At 41.7% G+C, this 24,168-nt stretch overlaps 1 protein-coding gene across 1 annotated transcript in view; it reads left to right on the plus strand.

Moving 5' to 3' along the window:
• Nucleotides 1-2,519: 2,519 nt before the first annotated feature.
• LOC110522033 (potassium channel subfamily K member 3) overlaps nt 2,520-24,168 on the plus strand; it is a 52,156-nt gene continuing 30,507 nt past the window's right edge. The window contains exon 1 of the mRNA XM_021600096.3: nt 2,520-3,009. Within this exon, the coding sequence (XP_021455771.1) occupies nt 2,727-3,009 (283 nt within the window). The 5' untranslated portion in view covers nt 2,520-2,726. The remainder of the gene's footprint in view (nt 3,010-24,168) is intronic.

A 24,168-nucleotide genomic window follows, 5' to 3' on the forward strand; every position in this document is an offset into this window, starting at 1 on the left:
GTATTTCTTTGTGAAGAATCAACAACAAGTGGGACACAATCATGAAGTGGAACGACATTTATTGGATATTTCAAACTTTTTTAACAAATCAAAAACTGAAAAATTGGGCGTGCAAAATTATTCAGCCCCTTTACTTTCAGTGCAGCAAACTCTCTCCAGAAGTTCAGTGAGGATCTCTGAATGATCCAATGTTGACCTAAATGACTAATGATGATAAATACAATCCACCTGTGTGTAATCAAGTCTCCGTATAAATGCACCTGCACTGTGATAGTCTCAGAGGTCCGTTAAAAGCGCAGAGAGCATCATGAAGAACAAGGAACACACCAGGCAGGTCCGAGATACTGTTGTGAAGAAGTTTAAAGCCGGATTTGGATACAAAAAGATTTCCCAAGCTTTAAACATCCCAAGGAGCACTGTGCAAGCGATAATATTGAAATGGAAGGAGTATCAGACCACTTCAAATCTACCAAGACCTGGCCGTCCCTCTAAACTTTCAGCTCATACAAGGAGAAGACTGATCAGAGATGCAGCCAAGAGGCCCATGATCACTCTGGATGAACTGCAGAGATCTACAGCTGAGGTGGGAGACTCTGTCCATAGGACAACAATCAGTCGTATATTGCACAAATCTGGCCTTTATGGAAGAGTGGCAAGAAGAAAGCCATTTCTTAAAGATATCCATAAAAAGTGTTGTTTAAAGTTTGCCACAAGCCACCTGGGAGACACACCAAACATGTGGAAGAAGGTGCTCTGGTCAGATGAAACCAAAATTGAACTTTTTGGCAACAATGCAAAAAGTTATGTTTGGCGTAAAAGCAACACAGCTCATCACCCTGAACACACCATCCCCACTGTCAAACATGGTGGCAGCATCATGGTTTGGGCCTGCTTTTCTTCAGCAGGGACAGGGAAGATGGTTAAAATTGATGGGAAGATGGATGGAGCCAAATACAGGACCATTCTGGAAGAAAACCTGATGGAGTCTGCAAAAGACCTGAGACTGGGACGGAGATTTGTCTTCCAACAAGACAATGATCCAAAACATAAAGCAAAATCTACAATGGAATGGTTCAAAAATAAACATATCCAGGTGTTAGAATGGCCAAGTCAAAGTCCAGACCTGAATCCAATCGAGAATCTGTGGAAAGAACTGAAAACTGCTGTTCACAAATGCTCTCCATCCAACCTCACTGAGCTCGAGCTGTTTTGCAGCAGGAGGAATGGGAAAAAATTTCAGCCTCTCGATGTGCAAAACTGATAGAGACATACCCCAAGCGACTTACAGCTGTAATCGCAGCAAAAGTTGGCGCTACAAAGTATTAACTTAAGGGGGCTGAATAATTTTGCACGCCCAATTTTTCAGTTTTTGATTTGTTAAAAAAGTTTGAAATATCCAATAAATGTCGTTCCACTTCATGATTGTGTCCCACTTGTTGTTGATTCTTCACAAAAAATACAGTTTTATATCTTTATGTTTGAAGCCTGAAATGTGGCAAAAGGTCGCAAAGTTCAAGGGGGCCGAATACTTTCGCAAGGCACTGTATCTGCAATATTAAAGCTGATCTACCCCCTAAAAAATATACAAAAATTAAATAAATATAGAATTTATATTTCGTTGCGTTGTCAACCAAACACAATTAATTAATATTTTTGTAATTAGCCTAAAGTTAAGGTTTTCTTACAAACGAATGTAACAGTTGTTATTCAACCCAATGGTTAACACATCCATGGACACATTTTGAGGTTAGCCTACTGTAACTGTAAGTGTCTTCTTATGTAATCATGTTCAAGATAGCATGCAAAGGTCACAGGTCTGTGGCAATCTTCACAATTGCTGTTAAAAACTGTGCAGAGTTTTTATCAGCATTGATCACTTGCACAATGTACTTTTAATGTAATCTCAACTGCAATCTGGGTTATTTGGTTGTGCTATTATAGATGAACCACAGTGATATACAAAATATCTGACATTGTATTTTCATTTGAACTTTGTTGTGCTTTTAAATTGTTGAAATTGCAGTGATAACACATTCTGTGTTGTGTTGTTAAATGGTTGAAACCATAGTGATAACACATTGGGAATTAATCACACTTCTGGATGTTTTCTTTAGTGGGTTAATAAAGTTTGACATTTTACCTTTATTTGATAACTAGGCAAGTCAGTTAAGAACAACATCTTATTTTTAATGACGCCTACGAACTGCCTTTTTCAGGGGCAGATCGACAGATATTTTCCTTGTCAGCTCTGCCAACCTTTAGGTTACTAGTCCAATGCTCTAACCACAAGGATACCAGCGCCCCGCTCATTAATCACGTCTCAGCCAAATATCACCTTTCCGTGTTGAAATAAAGTTGAGGTGGGCAATGGGATGTTTTTTCCTTTAATGCAATGTCAAAAAACAGCACAATTTTGTGAAATGGTGATATAACCAAAAACTTGCCGTCTACAGTTGCCTACCTCCCGCTCTCTGCAGACAAACTCACAGACCCTGAGCACGCACACGCAGACGGCACGCAGTGTGAGGGGGGTTCGCAATAGGAGTGGGTGGTGCTGAAACGAACAGCTCCGCGAGTAAATGGGCGCTTCGGCAAATAAGGTAATCAGAGAGCTTTCATAGCGCCACTGTCACTGTCTATAGAGACAGCCTAGCCATGAACCAGCCGAGCTCCCCATCCTCAAGATCCGCGTTCAAACTTCTGGAGCCCGTCTACTCACCCTGACCATGAAGAGACAAAACGTGAGGACCCTGTCGCTCATCATTTGCACGTTCACCTACCTGTTAGTCGGTGCGGCTGTCTTCGATGCCTTGGAATCTAAGAAGGAGAAGACCCAGAAAAAGAAAGTGTACGACCGAAAACAAGAGCTTATGAACACCTACAATCTCTCTCAATTCAACTTCGATGAGCTGGAGAGGGTGGTGTTGCAGCTGAAGCCTCACAAAGCCGGGGTACAGTGGAAATTCGCTGGATCTTTTTACTTTGCAATCACGGTGATCACGACCATAGGTAAGATTTGTTATACCAGTGACGTTTCGCATTTGAACGTGTTGCATTAATCAAAGTAAACACCAAAATAGCCTAGATAATGCGTAGGCTATGTGCCATGGCCTTGCAAGTTCGAGAAAGGATTTATTCAAACTAGCCTTTATGACCTTGCTGAAGATTACATTTAGTCCATCACGTTTCATGCTTTTTTTTATTTGACAAACAATCCCATTTGGTTCAGTCTATCGGGTTATTATTATAATTAGCATAGGCTTTACTAAAGCAAACAGACACATTTAAAATTAGTTTACAGAATATTTCTAAATAGTTGCATTGGTATGGAACAGGGCTGGCCATAGCCTTTTGTGGACCCTAAGCAAAGAAAATTCTCGGTGGGCAAAACATTTTAGTGGCCCTCCTCTTTTGCAGCAGATATTTTTTTGGTTTTTTGTTTTAGACTTTATTTCCTGCAATTCTGCACATTTTGCCATGGGGTGTAGAGAAAATGTTGCATTTTTAAAGCAAGTTTGTTACAATTTTACAGAATTTCCAGTGAGGTGAAGCGAAGATTTAGCAATTTTATAACTAATTTCATGCAATTGTACTCATTAAGCAATTCTCCACATTATGCCATAGGGTGGAGAAACATTTTTGCATTTTTCAAACGCATTTCCTGCAGTTCTACACATTTTGCCATGACTTATGCAATACTAATATGATATCTGAGTTAGTGTGACTAACAAAATCAATGTGAGGCCCCTGGAGGTCAGGGCACTTTGGCATGTTCCCTGCATGCCTGGTCACCAACTCGACCATTATAGCTGGCGGAGATGAGCTAATTGAGTGACTGTCAGTGACTGACATAATAAGAGAAAAACTGCTGATGCACAACCAAATTTATAAATTGCATCTTGTGTATTCAACTACTCAACTCTAAACAACTCTAAAGTTGAGACACATTTTTTTATTTATTTTTAAAATGTATATATATATATATGTGTGTGTGTTTTTGTTGGGAGCACTCTAGCAGCCACGGGGCCCCAAGCGATCGCTTATGTCTAGGGCCGGCCCTGCTATGAGAGTTTGCAGTAGGTTTTGAAATTATTAAGATTAACTTTTATCTGTTTTATAGTGAGATACCATTGCAAATATGGTGTTTAAGCTTGTTAGGACCCTGCTTCTTTTTTGACTGGACTTCTGGTATGGAATATGTCTTACAAAGCAATCCATCACAACCGTAGAATAACTATTATCTTTAACAGGTTGCAATCATAATCTTTGCAAGAGGCGTTGGAATAATGGGTATTCAGAAGTATCAGGTGCAAATGTTGAGCCTAACCAAAGTGTGGTCTTTAAAAGTCTCACCAGATAAAATTCTACATGTTAAAAATTCATCTCAACATAATATTTAGGTTTGAAAGTTGTTTCTACTGCCAAAAGAGAAATGTAGCCTACATGATGGAGGAAGTACACTCACCTAAATCCCTTAACCACATTTCCCACTATCACCTTTTATATTAAGTAACTACAATGCACCTTCCTCCATACCATCACCCTCATCCCCAGCCTCATCTCTGGTCCCCACCTCTGGCTCGGCTCTGTATTGGGTGACTTGGGGCAGTTGTGCCTGGTGACCCAAGGTGGTGATAACCCTATCACATGTAGAGGACTAATTGCATGCAAACCCGATCCAAGAAGCTGAAACCGCATGCTGTAATTGTGAGCCCACTGGCTGGCAGTGACACAGTGTTTGGCTTTTCAATTCACCATTAATTATTGATGGCAACACCAGAGTTTGCACTGTTCAACTGGCCTATCATCCACACACCTACTCTTACAGTATATTGTATACTCTACACACACACACACACACACACACACACACACACACACAAACACACACACACACACACACACACACACACACACACACACACACACACACACACACACGATACTGTAGAAACGCAATTACACCAAGTCATAACCCCATGATAGTGCATAACAGTGAAGTCACATCTCTGGCAGACACACAGCTACATCTCTTGAGAAACATACTGCATAACCCGAAAACACTGACCATTTCTCAAAACGAGACCGAGTCAAGACCGAGATCAGTAAAATGTGAGTTCAATTCAAGACCGTGATTGTAATTTTGTCAAATCAAATAGTATTTGTCAACAGGTCTACTATACCTTTCAGTGAAATGCTTACTTTACAAGCCCTTAACCAACAATGCTTTAAGAAGTTTAAGTAAAAAATAGAAAATAAAAGTAACAAATAATAAAACAGCAGCAGTAAAATAACAATAGTGAGGCTATATACAGGGGGGACCTGTACAGAGTCAATGTGTGGGTGCACCAGTTAGTCGAGGTAATATGTACATGTATGTAGAGTTACAGTGACTATGCATAGATAATAAATAGAGAGTAGCAGAAGTGTAAAAGAGGGGTCTGGGTAGCCCTTTGATCAGCTGTTCAGGAGTCTTATGGCTTGGGAGTAGAAGCTGTTAGGAAGACTTCTGGACCCAGACTTGGCGCTCCGGTACCACTTGCCATGTGGTAGCAGAGAGAACAGTCTATGACTAGGGTGTCTGGAGTCTTTGACAATTTTTAGGGCCTTCCTCTGACAGCGCCTGGTATAGAGGTTCTGGATGGCAGGAAGCTTGGCCCCAGTGATGTACTGGGCCGTACACAATACCCTCTGTAGTGCCTTGCGGTCAGAGGCCAAGCAGTTGCCATACCAGGCAGTGATGCAACCGGTCAGAATGCTCTCGATGGTGCAAATGTAGAACTTTTTGGGGATCTGAGGACCCATGCCAAATCTTTTCAGTTTCCTGAGGGGGAAAAGTCGTGCCCTCTTCACGACTGTCTTGGTGTTTTTGGACCATGATAGTTTGTTGGTGATGTGGACACCGTGCCTGGCCTTGCAGTCATGTGTGAACAGGGAGTACATGAGGGGACTGAGCACGCACCCCTGAGGAGCCCCCGTGTTGAGGATCTGCGTGGCGGATGTGTTGTTGCCTACCCTTACCAACTGGGGGCAGCCCGGCAGGAAGTCCCGGATCCAGTTGCAGAGGGAGGTCTTCAGTCCCAGGGTCCTTAGCTTAGTGATGAGCTTTGAGGGCAGTATGTTGTTGAATGCTGAGCTGTAGTCAATGAATAGCATTCTCACATACACTACCGGTCAAAAGTTATAGAACACCTACTCATTCAGGGGTTTTTCTTTATTTTTGCCAAGAGTGTGCAAAGCTGTCATCAAGGAAAAGGATGGCTATTTGAAGAATCTCAAATCTCAAATATATTTAGATGTGTTTAACATTTTTTTGGTTACTATATGATTCCAAATGTTTTATTTCATAGTTTTGATGTCTTCACTATTATTCTACAATCTAGAAAATAGTACAAATAAAGAAAAAACCCTTGAATGAGTAGGTGTTTGTCACGGCAGATTTCCTCCTCTTCCTCTGAAGAGGTGAAACAAGGATCTGACCAATACGCAGCGTGGTAGGTGTCCATCGTTTTTAATAAGAAAAACTAAACATGAACACAGATACAAAATAATAAAGTGAACTGGCAACGAAACAGTCCCGTGTGGCACAAACACTGACACAGGAAACAATCACCCACAAAATACGCAAAGAATATGGCTACCTAAATATGGTTCCCAATCAGAGACAAAGGTAGACAGCTGCCTCTAATTGGGAACCAATTACATCGACAACCATAAACAGCCCCATAAACATACAAACCCCTAGACACGACAAAACACATAAATCCCCCATGTCACACCCTGACCTAACCAAAATAAGAAAGAAAACAAAGATAACTAAGCCCAGGGCGTGACAGTGTTCTCAAGCTTTTGACAGGTAGTGTAGGTGTTCCTTTTGTCCAGGTGGGAAAAGGCAGTGTTGAGTGCCATAGAGATTGCATCATCTGTGGATTTGTTGGGGCGGTAAGCAAATTGGAGAGGGTCTAGGGTTTCTGAGATAATGGTGTTGAAATCACCAACATAATAAGAGTTCAAAATGTCCAGTATTTCTGTGTTCATATTTCAGAAAATATGGATTCTTTAGACATTCAAAATAGTGTATGGACACAAGACAAGACAAATGGATATATGAAAAATGGAGTGGCGATGGCTAGAAAGCTGGTGATGTTGATCGCCGAACGCCGCCCGAACAAGGAGAGGAGCCGACTTCGGCGGAATTCGTGACAGTACCCCCCTTTGACGCGTGGCTCCAGCGGTGCGCCAACACCGGCCTCGAGGACGACACGGAGGATGAAGCGCAGGGCGATCCGGCCGGCAACTGTGAAACTCCCACAGCAGTTCAGGATCCAAAACATCTGCAACCGGAACCCAGCACCTCTCCTCCGGCCCGTACCCCTCCCACTCCATCAGGTACTGAAGGTTCCCCACCCGATGCCTCAAATCCAGGATGGAATGAACGATGTACACCAGGGCCCCCTCGAAGTCCAAAGGTGGTGGAGGGACCTCCCGCACCTCAGATTCCTGGAGCGGACCAGCCATCACCGGCCTGAGGAGAGACACATGGAACGAGGCGTTAATAAGATAATCAGAGGGAAGCTGTAAACTGTAACATACCCAGCCTCGGACATGACGTCATGAGCGTCGATGGCTAGAAAGCCGGTGACTTCGATCGCTGAACGCCACCTGAACAAGGAGAGGAGTAGACTTTGGCGGAAGTCGTGACACCTTCAGAAAAGGGCAAAGGATTTATAAAATAATTATCATAATAATATAATAATAACAATAATGACATTATTATTTTCAATCATGTTCTGATTTCATCTCTTCAATTTTTGTTAGAAAGGGTTAACTCTGAAGAGAAATAAAGATCCAATCAGGATTTTTCTTTTGTCTCTGGAGAGATAAATCTAGCCAAGTCAGCCATTGGCTAGGCCATCAGACGCTAGGTAAAGGCATCCACCATTCAACCGTATTTGGGCAAAAATTTGGAGTGACAGTGGAATCAACTAATCACATTTTGACCTAATGGGTTGGCCTGTTTTTACAAAAAGTATGTTAACTTCTACCTTCTTGAAGGCCGACAGGTCAATGTGCAATAGCGAGCAGTAGTTTTTCTATGGTCTAGTTAGTTAACTTTTTCGGTCAGCTAGTTTGCAGCGGCTGCAGCTGGTGTTATCAAAGGGGATGTTATTGCTAATTTGTTACCTTCTCCCTTTTAAGCATAACTTTCAACAAGAACTTAAGTTTCAAATGATCATCATCTGGTGAGTGGAACAGTGTTATGTATTGTAGCGCGCTTGCTGTTAGACATCTCTTTGAAAATAACTTGTGTATGAAACATTATTGCATTTAAAGTGGGACCGACTGCATTTTAACAACATGGAATATTGTTCAAATCTGTTCATATACACCCTCAGGAAGAATATGACACTTTAAAAAACGACCATCCTTTCTATTGGACAACGTGTAATCACTTGACAAAAACGGGATGATCTCTGTTCGAGACTCTCCTACTAACGGGACATTAAAAACTGTAATTATCACACCCTGGTCAAAGTATTTTGTGTTTATCTTTATTTATTTGGTCAGGCCAGGGTGTGGCATGGGTTTTTGTATGTGGTGTGTATGTATGGGGATTGTAGCTAGTGGGGTGTTCTAGCTAAGTCTATGGCTGTCTGAAGTGGTTCTCAATCAGAGGCAGGTGTTTATCGTTGTCTCTGATTGGGAACCATATTTAGGCAGCCATATTCTTTGAGTTTGTCGTGGGTGATTGTCCTTAGTGTCCTGATGTCATTGTTCTGTGTTAGGTTACACAAGTATAGGCTGTTTCGGTTTTCGTTAAGTTTATTGTTTTGGTAGTGTTTGTGTTTAGTGTGTTACTTCATTAAACATGGATTGCAATAGACACGCCGCATTTTGGTCCGACTCTCCTTCTCATCAAGAAAACCGTTACAGTAATATCTTATGTTACACCGAGTCGTGGCTGAACGGCGACACAGATAATATACAGTTGGCTGGGTTTTCCTTGCATCGGCAGGACAGAACAGCTACGTCTGGTAAGACGAGGGGTCGGGGTGTCTAGGTATTGCTCGCCTGAGGTAGAGCACTTCATGATAAGTTGTAGACCACACTATCTTCCAAGAGAGTTTTCATCTATATTTTTCGGAGCCGTCTATTTACCACCACAAACCGATGCTGGCACTAAGACCGCACTCAATGAGCTGTATAAGGCCATATGCAAAAAAGGAAATGCTCATCCAGAGGTGGCGCTCCTAGTGGAATTTAATGCAGGTAAACTTAAATCCGTTTTACTTCATTTCTACAAGCATATCATATGTGCAACCAGAGGAAAAAAAACTCAAGAACACTCCACACACAGCGACGCATACAAAGCTCTCCCTCCATTTGGTAAATCTGACCATATTTCTAACCTCCTGATTCCTGCTTACAAGCAAAAACTAAAGCAGGAAGTACCAGTGACTCGCTCAATACGGAAGTGGTACGATGACGTGGACGCTGTTTTGCTAGCACAGACTGGAATATGTTCCGGGATTCATCCAATGGCATTGAGGAGTATACCTACTCTGGCTTCATCAAGTACATATCCCAACCAGAAGCCATGGATTACAGGCAACATCTGCACTGAGCTAAAGGCTAGAACTGCCGCTTTCAAAGAGCTGGACACTAATTTGAATCTTCTAAGAAATCAAGCTATGCCATCAGACGAACCATTAAACTGGCAAAGCATCAATACAGCACCAAGATTGAGTCCTACTATGCAGGCTCTGACTCTCGCTGGATGTGGCAGGGTTAGCAAACTATTATGGACTTCAAAGGGAAACCCAGCCACGAGCTGCCCAGTGACGCGAGCCTACCAGACGAGCTAAATGCCTTTTATGCTTGCTTCGAGGCAAGCAACCGTGAAGCATGCATAAGAGCACCAGCTGTTCTGGACGACTGTGTGATCACGCTCTCGGTAGCCGATGTGAGCAAGACTTTTCAACAGGTTAACATTCACAAGGCCGCGGGGCCAGACGGTTTACCAGGACATGTACTCAGAGCATGCGTGGACCAACTGACATTTTCAAGCTCTCCCTGACAGAGTCTATAATACCTACATGTTTCAAGGAGAACAGCCTAGTCCGTGTGCCCAAGAAAGTGAATGTAATCTGCCTAAATGACTATCGCCCTGTATTACTCACGTCGGTAGCCATGAATTGCTTGCAAAGGCTGATCATGGCTCAAGTCCAGGTCCAAAAGGATCCTTAATCTACCCCCAAGCCATAAGACTGCTGAACAATTAATAAAATGGCCAACTGGACTATTTACATTTACCCCCCCTCCCCTTTTGTTTTTACACAGCTGCTACTCGCTGTTTATTATCTATGCATAGTCACTTTACCCCTACCTACATGTACAAATTACCTCGACTAACCTGTACCCCCGCACATTGACTCGATACCGGTACTCCCTGTATATAGCCTCGTTATTGATATTTTTATTGAGTTACTTTTTATTTAAAACAATTTACTTTAGTTTATTTAGTAAATATTTTATTAACTCTTTCTTGAACTGCATTGTTGGTTAAGGGCTTATAAGTAAGCATTTCGCTGTAAGGTTATTCGGCACATGTTACAAATAAAATTAGGTTTGATTTGATTTTGTTTCTCAGTTTCTCATTCCCAGCTTTGATGCAACTGTACTGTCTCCGCCTTACAGATGGTAACGGTGTGAACAGGCCGTGGTTCTGGTGGCTGAGGTCCGTGAGGATATTTTTGGCCTTCCTGTGACACCGGGTGCTGTTGATGTCTAGGAGGGTAGACCGTGTGCCCCCTGTGATGGTTTGGGCTGACCGCACCACCCTCTGGAAAGCCTTGCAGTTGCAGATGGGACAATGTCCATACCAGGCAGTGATACAGCCTTACAGGATAATTCAATGTTGCATCTGTAGAAGTTTGAGTGTATTAGGGGCCAAGCCAACCTTCTTCAGCCTCCTGAGGTTGAGGAAGTGCTGTTATGCCTTCTTCACCATGCTGTCTGTGTGAAGGGACCAATTCATGTTGTCATTGATGTGCACGCCGAGGAACTTGAAGCTTTTAACCCTCTCCATTGCGGCCCTGTCTGTCACAATCGTTGGTTGAATAAATGGACCAAGGCGCAGCGTGCGTAGAGTTCCGCATGTTTAATTATTGAAACTCACCAAAACAATACAGAAACAAACGAAACGTGAAGTAATGGAGTGCTCACATGCACTACACAAAAACAAGATCCCACAAACAACAGGTGGGGAAAGGCTGCCTAAATATGATTCCCAATCAGAGACAACGATAGACAGCTCCCTCTGATTGGGAACCATACCAGGCCAACATAGAAATGAAAACTAGAATGCCCACCCTAATCACACCCTGACCTAACCAAATAGAGAAATAAAAGGATCTCTAAGGTCAGAGCGAGACACTGTCGATGTAGTCCACAACCAGCAACTTTGTTTTGTTGACATTGAGGGAGAGGTTATTTTTCTATTACCACTCCCCCAGGGGTCTCACCTCCTCCCTGTAGGCTGTCTCGTCATGGTTGGTCATCAGGCCTACCACTGTTGTGTTGTCAGCCAACTTGATGATTGAGACGTTCATGGCCATACAGTCATTGGTGAACAGGGAGAACAGGAGGGGGCTGAGCATGCTCTCTGTGGGGTTGAGGATCAGTGTGGCGGAGGTGTTGTTACCTACCTTCACCAAGTGGTGAAATAAAAAAACAATACAAAAATCAATCTATACAAAATACCCTTAAATAACAAAGCATAAACTGTTTTAAAATAAAAAGTGAAATGACACTTTACTCACTACTTTGTTGCGAAGCTCATTTGGCAGAGAATGCAACCTCGACTCTTCTTGGGTATTACTCTACAACTTTGGCACACCTGTATTTGGGGAGTTTGTCCCATTCTTCTCAGCAGATACTCTCAAGATCTGTCAGGTTGGATGGGGAGCGTCGCTGCCCAGCCATGTTCAGGTCTCTCCAGAGATATTCGATTGGATTCAAATCTGGGCTCTGACTGGGCCACTCAAGGACATTCAGAGACTTGTCCCGAAGCCACTCATGCATTGTCTTGGCTGTGTGCTTAGGGTTGTTGTCCTGTTGGAAGGTGAACCTTCACACCAGTCTGAGGTCCTGAGCACTCTGGAGCAGGTTTACATCAAGAAGCTCTCTGTACTTTGCGCTGTTCATTTTTCCCTCGATCCTGACTAGTCTTTCAGCCCCTGCCGCTGAGAAAATCCCCACAGCATGATGCAGTCACCACCATGCTTCACCGTAGGGATGGTGCCAGGTTTCCTCCTGACATGATGCTTTGCATTCAGGCCAAAGAGTTCAATCTTGGTTTCATCAGACCAGAGAATCTTGTTTCTCCTTTAGGTGCCTTTTGGAAAACTCCAAGCAGGCTGTCATGTGCCTTTTACTTTTGAGTGGCTTTTGTCCGGACACTCTACCATAAAGGCCTGATTGATGGAGTGCTGTAGAGATGGAAGGTTCTCCCATCTCCACAGAGGAACTGGAGCTCTTTCAGAGTGACCATCGGGTTCTTGGTCACCTCGCTGACCAAAGAATCTGAAGTCAAATTCGTAAAACCATGAGATCTTGTTGGCCCACTTACATGTTCGGGCATTCAAAGTAGCCCTATCAAAGAACTGTTAATGAGTAATGATTTTTATTTATTTCACCTTTATTTAACCAGTTAGGCTAGTTGAGAACAAGTTCTCATTTACAACTGCGACCTGGCCATAAAGCACAGCAGTTCGACACATACAACAACACAGTTACAGTGCCTTGCGAAAGTATTCGGCACCCTTGAACTTTGCGACCTTTTGCCACATTTCAGGCTTCAAACATAAAGATATAAAACTGTATTTTTTTGTGAAGAATCAACAACAAGTGGGACACAATCATGAAGTGGAACGACATTTATTGGATATTTCAAACTTTTTTAACAAATCAAAAACTGAAAAATTGGGCGTGCAAAATTATTCAGCCCCCTTAAGTTAATACTTTGTAGCGCCACCTTTTGCTGCGATTACAGCTGTGTGTCGCTTGGGGTATGTCTCTATCAGTTTTGCACATCGAGAGACTGACATTTTTTTCCCATTCCTCCTTGCAAAACAGCTCGAGCTCAGTGAGGTTGGATGGAGTGCATTTGTGAACAGCAGTATTCAGTTCTTTCCACAGATTCTCGATTGGATTCAGGTCTGGACTTTGACTTGGCCATTCTAACACCTGGATATGTTTATTTTTGAACCATTCCATTGTAGATTTTGCTTTATGTTTTGGATCATTGTCTTGTTGGAAGACAAATCTCCATCCCAGTCTCAGGTCTTTTGCAGACTACATCAGGTTTTCTTCCAGAATGGTCCTGTATTTGGCTCCATCCATCTTCCCATCAATTTTAACCATCTCCCTGTCCCTGCTGAAGAAAAGCAGGCCCAAACCATGATGCTGCCACCACCATGTTTGACAGTGGGGATGGTGTGTTCAGCTGTGTTGCTTTTACGCCAAACATAACGTTTTGCATTGTTGCCAAAAAGTTCAATTTTGGTTTCATCTGACCAGAGCACCTTCTTCCACATGTTTGGTGTGTCTCCCAGGTGGCTTGTGGCAAACTTTAAACAACACTTTTTATGGATATCTTTAAGAAATGGCTTTCTTCTTGCCACTCTTCCATAAAGGCCAGATTTGTGCAATATACGACTGATTGTTGTCCTATGGACAGAGTCTCCAACCTCAGCTGTAGATCTCTGCAGTTCATCCAGAGTGATCATGGGCCTCTTGGCTGCATCTCTGATCAGTCTTCTCCTTGTATGAGCTGAAAGTTTAGAGGGACGGCCAGGTCTTGGTAGATTTGCAGTGTTCTGATACTCCTTCCATTTCAATATTATCGCTTGCACAGTGCTCCTTGGGATGTTTAAAGCTTGGGAAATCTTTTTGTATCCAAATCCGGCTTTAAACTTCTTCACAACAGTATCTTGGACCTGCCTGGTGTGTTCCTTGTTCTTCATGATGCTCTCTGCGCTTTTGACGGACCTCTGAGACTATCACAGTGCAGGTGCATTTATATGGAGACTTGATTACACACAGGTGGATTGTATTTATCATCATTAGTCATTTAGGTCAACATTGGATCATTCAGAGATCCTCACTGAACTTCTGGAGAGAATTTGCTGCACTGAAAGTAAAGGGGCTGAATAATTTTGCACGCCCAATTTTTCAGTTTTTGATTTGTTAAAAAAGTTTGAAATATCCAATAAATGTCGTTCCACTTCATGATTGTGTCCCACTTGTTGTTGATTCTTCACAAAAAAAATACAGTTTTATATCTTTATGGTTGAAGCCTGAAATGTGGCAAAAGATCGCAAAGTTCAAGGAGGCCGAATACTTTCGCAAGGCACTGTACACATGGAATAAATAAACATACAGTCAATAATACAGTAGAAAAAGTCTATATACAGTGTGTGCAAATGAGGTAAGATAAGGGAGGTAAGGCAATAAATAGGCCATGGTTGGGATGTAATTACAATATACCAATTAAACACTGGAGTAATTAATGTGCAGAAGATGAATGTGCAAGTAGAGATACTGGGGTGCAAAGGAGCAAGGTAAATAAATAAATTCAGTAAGGGGAGGAGGTAGTTGGATGGGCTATTTACAGATGGGCTATGTACAGGTGCAGTGATCTGTGAGTTGCTCTGACAGCTGGTGCTTAATGCTAGTGAGGGAGATATGAGTCTCCAGCTTCAGTGATTTTTGCAGTTTGTTCCAGTCATAGGCAGCAGTGAACTGGAAGGAAAGGCGACCAAATTAGGAATTGGCTTTGTTGGTGACCAGTGAGATATACCTGCTGGAGCGCGTGCTACGGGTGGGTGCTGCTATGGTGACCAGTGAGCTGAGATAAGGCAGGCTTTACCTAGCAAAGACATGTTGATGACCTGGAGCTAGTGGGTTTGGCGACGAGTATGAAGCGAGGGCCAGCCAACGAGAGCGTACAGGTCACAGTGGTGGGTAGTGCATGGGGCTTTGGTGACAAAATGGATGGCACTGTGATAGACTGCATCCAATTTGTTGAGTAGAGTGTTGGAGGCTATTTTGTAAATTACATCGCTGAAGTCGAGGATCGGTAGGAGGGTCAGTTTTACGAGGGTATGTTTTGCAGCATGAGTGAAGGATGCTTTGTTGCGAAATAGGGAAGCCAATTCTAGATTTCATTTTGGATTGGAGATGCTTAATGTGAGTCTGGAAGGAGAATTTATCATTTCAATGGATGTAATCAGTTAATGAATGGCTGCAGCAACGGTCTGACAAACACAGCTGGCGCTGCATAACAAATGAGGCCTAAGTAGACAAAAGAACAATTAAGTCATTTGAACGACATAGGGAAAAAGACTAAGTTGTTCAAACAAGACACAAGATACTAAGTAATTTGGATGAGAATTCCAAGAGTCAACTTTTATAATTTTCTTTGCCCTGGGCTTTTGGGCTTCCGTACTAACCGTAACCTTAGCAAGCATTTGCTTATCAACAGATTTTTTGACTGACAGCTGTTCTGAACTTGAGCACCTCGCGCAACAAGCAGTTGCCCCTATCCCTCTTGCTAATTAGGCAACTTTAGCACATTTTTTGTTGTCTGATTGAGGGAAACACCCTTATTAAGAGGACTATGTATTTTGAAAGATGAGACGTTGAGGAGAACACCCAGGAGTCCAAATGTGCGCTTCACATTTCCACTCATGTCATATACAGTGTCAACATTTATGATCACTATGTTTGATGTAAAGTTACCATGTGTTATTCTGAATAGAATGATCCCCGGTTTGTCTATTGTGAAGAAAATTTGCAGTAGAAACACGCACCTGAATGCACTCATGTCACCTTTCCATGCGCACCAAAATAATGATCTGTTTCCCTGAATTGCATTGTGAAAGCCTAACACTGTAATACCATATTTATTTATTATACTTAGCTAATTATGTTGGCAATAGTCGAGCGGTCAAATGATGCCTATCTGAGCCTGATTGCGATTTATAATGGACCGTTTTTGGGGGATTGTGTAAACAACAGTAATTGTGTTATGGTGGGGATGCAGGGTTGTGTTCCAAACAAAACAACTATAAGTGTCATTGCTAGGAGAGCTCATAAAAGTACCTTATAGTTGAAGACTCTTCTTTGAGTCATAAAAGTGCATTGAAATTACTTAGGAACTGTGCCCACGTTGGAGAGGTGTGTGGCCACTTGGAGGACCCATTAGTTATTTTACTCAAACTCTTGTAATTATTTTGTTTTATGTTGCACTTACCCCAGATTTTCTAGAAATATTTGTATCATGTTGCTGAAATGTATCCAGACTATTAGGTGAACTGTTGTGTCCTGACCTTTGGTCTAATAATTTCCCAATAATCCCCAAACTGTTCCCTTTCAATTGCTAATACGGTTATGCACATGCTTTTCATATTTATTTTGTAAGAAACATTTCAATTGAGCCATATCCATACATGCCAATTCCCATGAGTATAAAGGGTTAAAGGCCTGAAAATGCTAATAGTAGTGGCGTGTTTAGCAAAACAATGTGTGGATTGCAGTCACTTCTTGTCCATAGACTGCTTTCAAGGTAAAGAAAGAAATACCGAAATATGTAATTTTGCCAAACTATCTATCTATCCCTTTAAAATATTCATATTCAAACATTCTTTGAACTATTCTATTTGGATGCCACCACCTCACCCCCATTAGCAGTACCCTCTTCTTTCACTCTGAATCAAAACAATACCTCCAAAAGATGACAAGGCACTTATCCTAATTTCAGAAAATAAAATGATAGCCATGAGTACTTGCGGAGGCATGATGAGTGAGCGTTATATTAGCAGTGGTATTATTAAGAGAGAATAGTGGCCTCCTAGCCCTTGCTTCCTCAAGCCCTTACATAAAGGAAACATAAAAACATAGATTCAAAGTGACAAGGAGAACTGGAGCCCTGAGTGTCAGTGGCACTATAGAACAACCAGTCAGAGCCAGGCAGTAGCCACTCCTACTACTGTACCAGCAATAAGCCGGGTATAGCCTTGGCATGGCAGATTAAAGGAAATAAATCCTTGTCAATTTGACACCGGATTTGTCAAAATATTTAATGGCTTTTCAGGATTTTCGTCAGGAAAGCAGAGAGAGAAAATAATGAAACGATGCAGAGTATTTTTGGCTGCGAAAGCTTCTGTGTGGTGCTGTGAAACTGAGGATATTGGAGATGTGGCTGTGCTCCTGAAATGTTTGCAGAATTTTTTTCTGTTGTGTCCTTTTGTCCTGTTGTTTTAATGGAAAATGACTGATGGTTAACCTTGCCAAAACAAAACATTATTGTGTTCATTCATAGGAAGATAAGCTAGTGGGATCTGGTCAGCTTTAAACTATACAAAATAGGATCCAAATCCCTCTATGAGACATTCACAAATTCAGGTTCAATCCAAGGGATAAGTAAATACAATGCACCATCTGCAGCGTCCGGCAAATCAACTTAATATTGTCGTTTTCGACCCCACCAGTTCAGTCCACCAGTTTCCATGTGATGGAAACCAAGTTCCTAAACCACATTCCTACTAATAACCTATTTATTTATGGTTGAGTAACTTCCTTGTTGTGTAGTGCAAACTATTTTGTTTTTGCTGGTGTAACGTTCACGGGTCTCTCTCAACTCGGCACTTCGTTACTTGAAGTTAACCAAAGTAACCCTGTCTCTGGCTGACCTGAATTCCTTCTTCATCCGCGGAGTGTCTTGTCGAAGCTGCTCCTTTTTGCTCTTGTTGAGCTGCCACTGACAGCCAGGCGGGCTGTCAGTGGCAGCTCAACAATCCCCAACCCGTTCTCTCAATCGACCTCAACACCCAATCTACTCACAATGGCAAATACTCACATTCAGACTCAGACATACACGTTGTCCCTCGCTGTCCCTTAATAGTTTTGGAAGGCTATTAATGAATTACCGTCATGTGTTTTGAAGGACTCTGTTGCTGTATATGACAAAACTGCAATGCTGAATTGTTTCAATGAGCACTTTGTATCATCTGGTAGGCTGTTTGATTCAGTGTCCTCTGTCTCTGTACAAGCCTGTGTGGATGAACCAGTGAGAGCTGGTCAAACTTTTTGCTTTTTGCCATTCTCAGTGCAGGTGGTACATAAAGCCCTGAAATCCTTAGATCAGAGAAAGCCTGCAGGTCCTGATCTTTTGGATCCCTGCTTTTTAAATCTGGCAGCTGATTTCATAGCTGAACCACTTACATATCTGTTCAATCTGACCCTGGAATGTAATGAAATTCAGAAAATCTGGAAATCAGCATTTATCTTACCACTTTCAAAAAAAAGTGAGATTCAACTATTTGAAATAATTATAGGCTAATCTCAAAGCTGTTGAGCAGCCCCTGGTGAAAATACTTGAAACCCTTGTGAGTGAACAGCTAAAAGAGGTTTTATTTACCTACTCTATTTTATCAATGTTCCAATCGGGCTTCAGGAAGAAGCATAGCACAATTACAGCAGCCATGAAGAATTATTATTATTATTATTTTTATTTTTTAGAATTTTACCCCTTTTTCTCCCCAATTTCGTGGTATCCAATTGTTGTAGTAGCTACTATCTTGTCTCATCGCTACAACTCCCGTACGGGCTCGGAAGGTTGAAAGTCATGCGTCCTCCGATACACAACCCAACCAAGCCGCACTGCTTCTTAACACAGCGCACATCCAACCCGGAAGCCAGCCGCACCAATGCGCCGGAGGAAACACCGTGCACCTGGCCACCTTGGTTAGCGTACACTGCGCCCAGCCCGCCACAGGAGTCGCTGGTGCGCGATGAGACAAGGACAGCCCTACCAACCAAGCCCTCCCTAACCCGGGCGATGCTAGGCCAATTGTGCGTCGCCCCACGGACCTCCCGGTCGCGGCCGGTTACGACAGAGCCTAGGCGCGAACCCAGGGACTCTGATGGCACAGCTGGCGCTGCGCCCTTAACCACTGCGCCACCCGGTAGGCCCAGCCATGAAGATTTTAAATGATATCACTGAAGATTTTAAATGATATCAATGATAGCCCTTGACAAAAAACAGCACTGTGTCTCACTTTTTATTGATCTCTCTAAGGCTTTTGATACAGTTGATCATGCAGAGATTGTCGAGTGTAGGTCTTTCAGAGCATGCAGTTGCATGGTTTGCTAACTATCTGTCTCATAGAACTCAGTGCACTCAATTTGATGGGCTTATGTCTGTTAAATTGTCTGTCTTTAATGGTGTGCTCCAAGGCTCTGTACTTGGTCCTCTCTTATTCACTATTTATATAAATGATTTAGACAAAAATGTCCAAAATGCACAACTTAATTTTTATGCTGATGATACTGTTATTTACTGTTGTGCCTCGTCTCTTACAAAAACTTTCCAGAACTTGCAAACTGCTTTTTCTACTGCTTAACATACCTTATGTCAAATGAAGCTTATCTTCAATACTGACAAAACTAAAATAATGGTGTTTTCTAAAGCAAGAAATAGACCTCTGAACGTTTCACCTATTACTACCTGTCAGGGCAAGGAGATTGAGGTTGTAACCTCATATAAATATCTTGGAATTTTAATTGATGACGGCCTCTCTTTTAAATTGCATATTCAACAACTTACAAAAAAATTGAAGCTGAAATTGGGATTTTATTTTAAGCCAGAAGGAGGATAGTATCAGATACATTTATGCCTTTACTAGATTATGGGGATGTTTTATATATGAATGCTTCCGCTCAGTGTTTGAGATCAATTGACACCCTTTACCATGGCACTTTGAGATTTATTTTAAACTGCAAAACCCTTACGCACCACTGCACTTTGTATACCAGGGTTGGCTGGCCTTCTCTTGTCACTCGTAGGCTCAGGCACAGGTGCACTTTTATTTACAAGGTCATTTTGGGTTTACTACCTTTTTATTTGGGCATTTTTATTGTTCAGAAATGTGGTGGGTACACTCTTCGTTCGCTGGACTTTATCCTGCTAACTGTTCTAAATGTCCGAACTGAATTTGGTAAAAGGGCTTTTATGTACTCTGCGCCATCGTCTAGGAACGCCTTACAAAATACTTTTAAACTGGAAGAACCTGTCCCGATTGGTATTTTTAAATCACTGATGAATGATCTTGAGACTGATTCCCTGACCTGTCAATGTTTTTAATTTGCTGTTTTTGATTTTGTTATACTCTTGTGAATGATTTGGTTTTTACTAGATTACTTGTGGTTTTTCATATTGTTTGTCTGTAATTTCTGTAATGACTTGGTGCTGCCTATCTTGGCCAGGACGCTCTTGAAAAATAGATTTTAAATCTCAATGAGCCCTTCCTGTTTAAATAAAGGTTAAATAAATCAAATAAAATGTGGCGTTTTCTGAATGAAACAACAGACATAATCTCATGTACTCGTCTACCCAGAGCGTGTACACACACACACACACACACACACACACACACACACACACACACACACACACACACACACACACACACACACACACACACGTTCCTCTCAGTGACTCATGGACAGGTATAGAAATATGAATTATTTGGTAATCCTTTGAGTGTAAATTTGTGATTAAGAGAGCGCCATCGCAGAACAAAGAAAACACAGAAAACACAGGCCACAGAAACTCAGTAAAGTACACCACGCGTTGAATATCTTTCTGGCAACAAGTAAAGCTTGTTGTCCAAAAATATGCTTAACATTTGATTGATTTTATGGAAGAACAGTTTTTAGATACTTTACAATAGTTTTGGCAGGTAATGTTCTCTATAAACTTTCCTTCAGGGAACATAACTACACTCTACCTTGATGTACAGAGCATTTAAAATGTTATTACTCTGTCATTGCCAACAAAGGGTATATAACAAAGTATTGAGATAAACTTTTGTTATTGACCAAATACTTATTTTCCACCATAATTTGCAAATAAATTCATAAAAAATTTCTGGATTTCTTTTCTCATTTTGTCTGTCATAGTTGAAGTGTACCTATGATGAAAATTGCAGGCCTCTCTCATCTTTTTAAGTGGGAGAACTTGCACAATTGGTGGCTGACTAAATACTTTTTTGCCCCACTGTACATATTTAATCTCCAGCCCTCTTGCTGGTAATTTTTCCAGACATGTTTAATTGCAGTTGATCTGAAATTCTGGATGATCTCAAGCAGTGGTTCCAAAACGTTTTATAGTCCCGTACCCCTTCAAACATTCAACCTCCAGCTGCATACCCCCTCCAGCAACACTCTCAAATGTTGTTTTTTGCCATTGTTGTAAGCTTGCCAAACACAACACTATACGATACATTTATTAAACATAAGAATGAGTGTGAGTTTTTGTCACAAGCAGGCTCGTGGGAAGTGACAAAGAGCTCTTATAGGATTAGGGCACAAATAATAATATAATAATAATCAATAATTTTGCAATTTATTCAGCCATCCTTTATACAAAACTTTATTTGTTCATCGAAAATTGTGAATAACTCACCAAAGGTGAGAAGTGTGTGCTTGAAAGGATGCACAGAACCACTTGTTGCAATTTCGATGAGGCTCTCTTGTTCAGATATCGGTACGTGAACTGGAGGCAGGGCATAACAGGGATAACGAATCCAGCTGTTTGTGTCATCCGTTTCGGGAAAGTACCTGCATAATTGCACACCCAACTCACTCAGGTCCTTCGCTATATCACATTTGACATTGTCCGTAAACTTGAGTTTATTTGCACACAAAAAATTACACAATGATGGAAATACCTGTGTGTTGTCCTAGTTAATGCAGACAGAGAAGAGCTCCAACTTCTTAATCATAGCCTCAATTTTGTCCTGCACATTGAATATAGTTGCGGAGAGTCCCTGTAATCCTAATTTCAGATCATTCAAGCGAGAAAAACATCACCCAGATAGGCCAGTCGCGTGAGAAACTCGTTATCATGCAAGCAGTCAGACAAGTGACAATTATGGTCAGTAAAGTAAACTTTAAGCTCGTCTCTCAATTAAAAAAAACATGTCAATACTTTGCCCCTTGAATACTAGTGCATTTCTGTATGTTGTAAATGCGTTACATGGTCACTGCCCATATCTTTGCATAGTGCAGAAAATACATGAGAGTTCAGGGGCCTTGCTTTAACAAAGTTAACCATTTTCACTGTAGTGTCAAAAACGTCTTTCAAGCTGTCAGGCATTCCTTTGTCAGCAAGAGCCTCTCGGTGGATGCTGCAGTGTACCCAAGTGGTGTTGTGCAGTATACACAGTTGAAGTCAGAAGTTTAAATACACTTAGGTTGGAGTCATTACAACTCATTTTTCAACCACTACAGAAATGTCTTCTTAACAAACTACAGTTTTTGCAAGTCAGTTAGGACATCTACTTTGTGCATGACACAAGTAATATTTCCAACAATTGTTTACAGACAGATTATTTCACTTCTATTTCACTGTATCACAATTCCAGTGGGTTAGAAGTGTACATACAAAAAGATGAATGTGCCTTTAAACAGCTTGGAAAATTCGAGAAAATGCCTTTAGAAGCTTCTGTTGGGCTAACTGACATAATTTGAGGCAATTGGAGGTGTACCTGTGGATATATTTCAAAGCCTACCTTCAAACTCAGTGCCTCTTTGCTTTATATCATGGGCAAATCAAAATAAATCAGCCAAGACCTCAGAAAAAAATTGTAGACCTCCACAAGTCTGGTTCATCCTTGGGAGCAATTTCCAAACGCTTGAAGGTACCACGTTCATCTGTACAAATAATAGTACGCACGCAAGTATAAACACCATCACCATAGGATCACGCAGCTGTCATACTGCTCAGGAAGGAGACCCGTTCTGTCTCCTAGAGATGTACGTACTTTGGTGCGAAAAGTGCAACTCAATCCCAGAGCAACAGCAAAGGACGTTGTGAAGATGCTGGAGGAAACAGGCAAGGAAGAAGCCACTGCTCCAAAACCACCATAAAATAGCCAGACTACGGTTTGCCACTGCATATGGGGACAAGAGCGTACTTTTTGGAGAAAAGTCTTCTGGTCTGATGAAACAAGAATAGATCAGTTTGGCCATAATAACCATCGTTATGTTTGGAGGAAAAAGGGGGATGCTTGCAAGCCGAAGAACACCATCCCAACCGTGAAGCACGGGGGTGGCAGCATCATGTTGTTGGGGTGCTTTGCTGCAGAAGAGACTGGGGCACTTAATAGATGGCTTCATGAGGATGGAATGTTATGTGGATATATTGACGCAACATCTCAAGACATCAGTCAGGAAGTTAAAGCTTGGTCACAAATGGGTCTTCTAAATGGACAATGACCCTAAGCGTAATTACAAAGTTGTGGCAAAATGGCTTGAGGACAACAAAGTCAACGTATTGGAGTGGCCAACACAAAGCCCTGACCTCAATCCTATAGAACATTTGTAGGTAGAACTGGAAAAGCTTGTACGAGCAAGGAGTCCTACAAACCTGACTCAGTTACACCAGCTCTGTCAGGACGAATGGGCCAAAATTCACCCAACTTATTGTATGAAGTGTGTGGAAGGCTACCTGAAACGTTTAACCCAAGTTAAACAATTTAAAGGCAATGCTACTGAATACTAATTGAGTGTATGTAAACTTCTGACCCACTGGGAATGTGATGAAAGAAATCAAAGCTGAAATATATTATTCTTTCTACTATTATTCTGACATTTCACATTCTTAAAATAAAGTGGTGATCCTAACTGACCTAAAACAGGGAATTTTTACTGGGATTAAATGTCAGGAGTTGTGAAAAACTGAGTTTAAATATATTTGGCTAAGGTGTATGTAAACTTCCGACTTCAGCTGTATGAGATGAGTATTGCAAAACCTGTAAATATTATTAAAGTGACTAGTGTTCCATTATTAAAGTGGCCAGTGATTCCAAGTATATGTATATAGGGCAGCAGCCTCTAATGTGCTAGGGATGGCTATTTAACATTTTTTTTTACAGTCAGATGGCCTTGAGATAGAAGCTGTTTTTCAGTCACTCTGTCCCAGCTTTGATGCACCTGTTATGACCTCACCTTCTGGATGATAGCGGGGTGAACAGGCAGTGTTCTCGGGTGGTTGTTGTCCTTGATGATCTTTTTAGCCTTCCTGTCACATCGGGTGCT

Source organism: Oncorhynchus mykiss, chromosome 4, assembly GCF_057628025.1.
Source record: "Oncorhynchus mykiss isolate SJ-2025 chromosome 4, ASM5762802v1, whole genome shotgun sequence".
Lineage (NCBI taxonomy): Eukaryota > Metazoa > Chordata > Actinopteri > Salmoniformes > Salmonidae > Oncorhynchus > Oncorhynchus mykiss.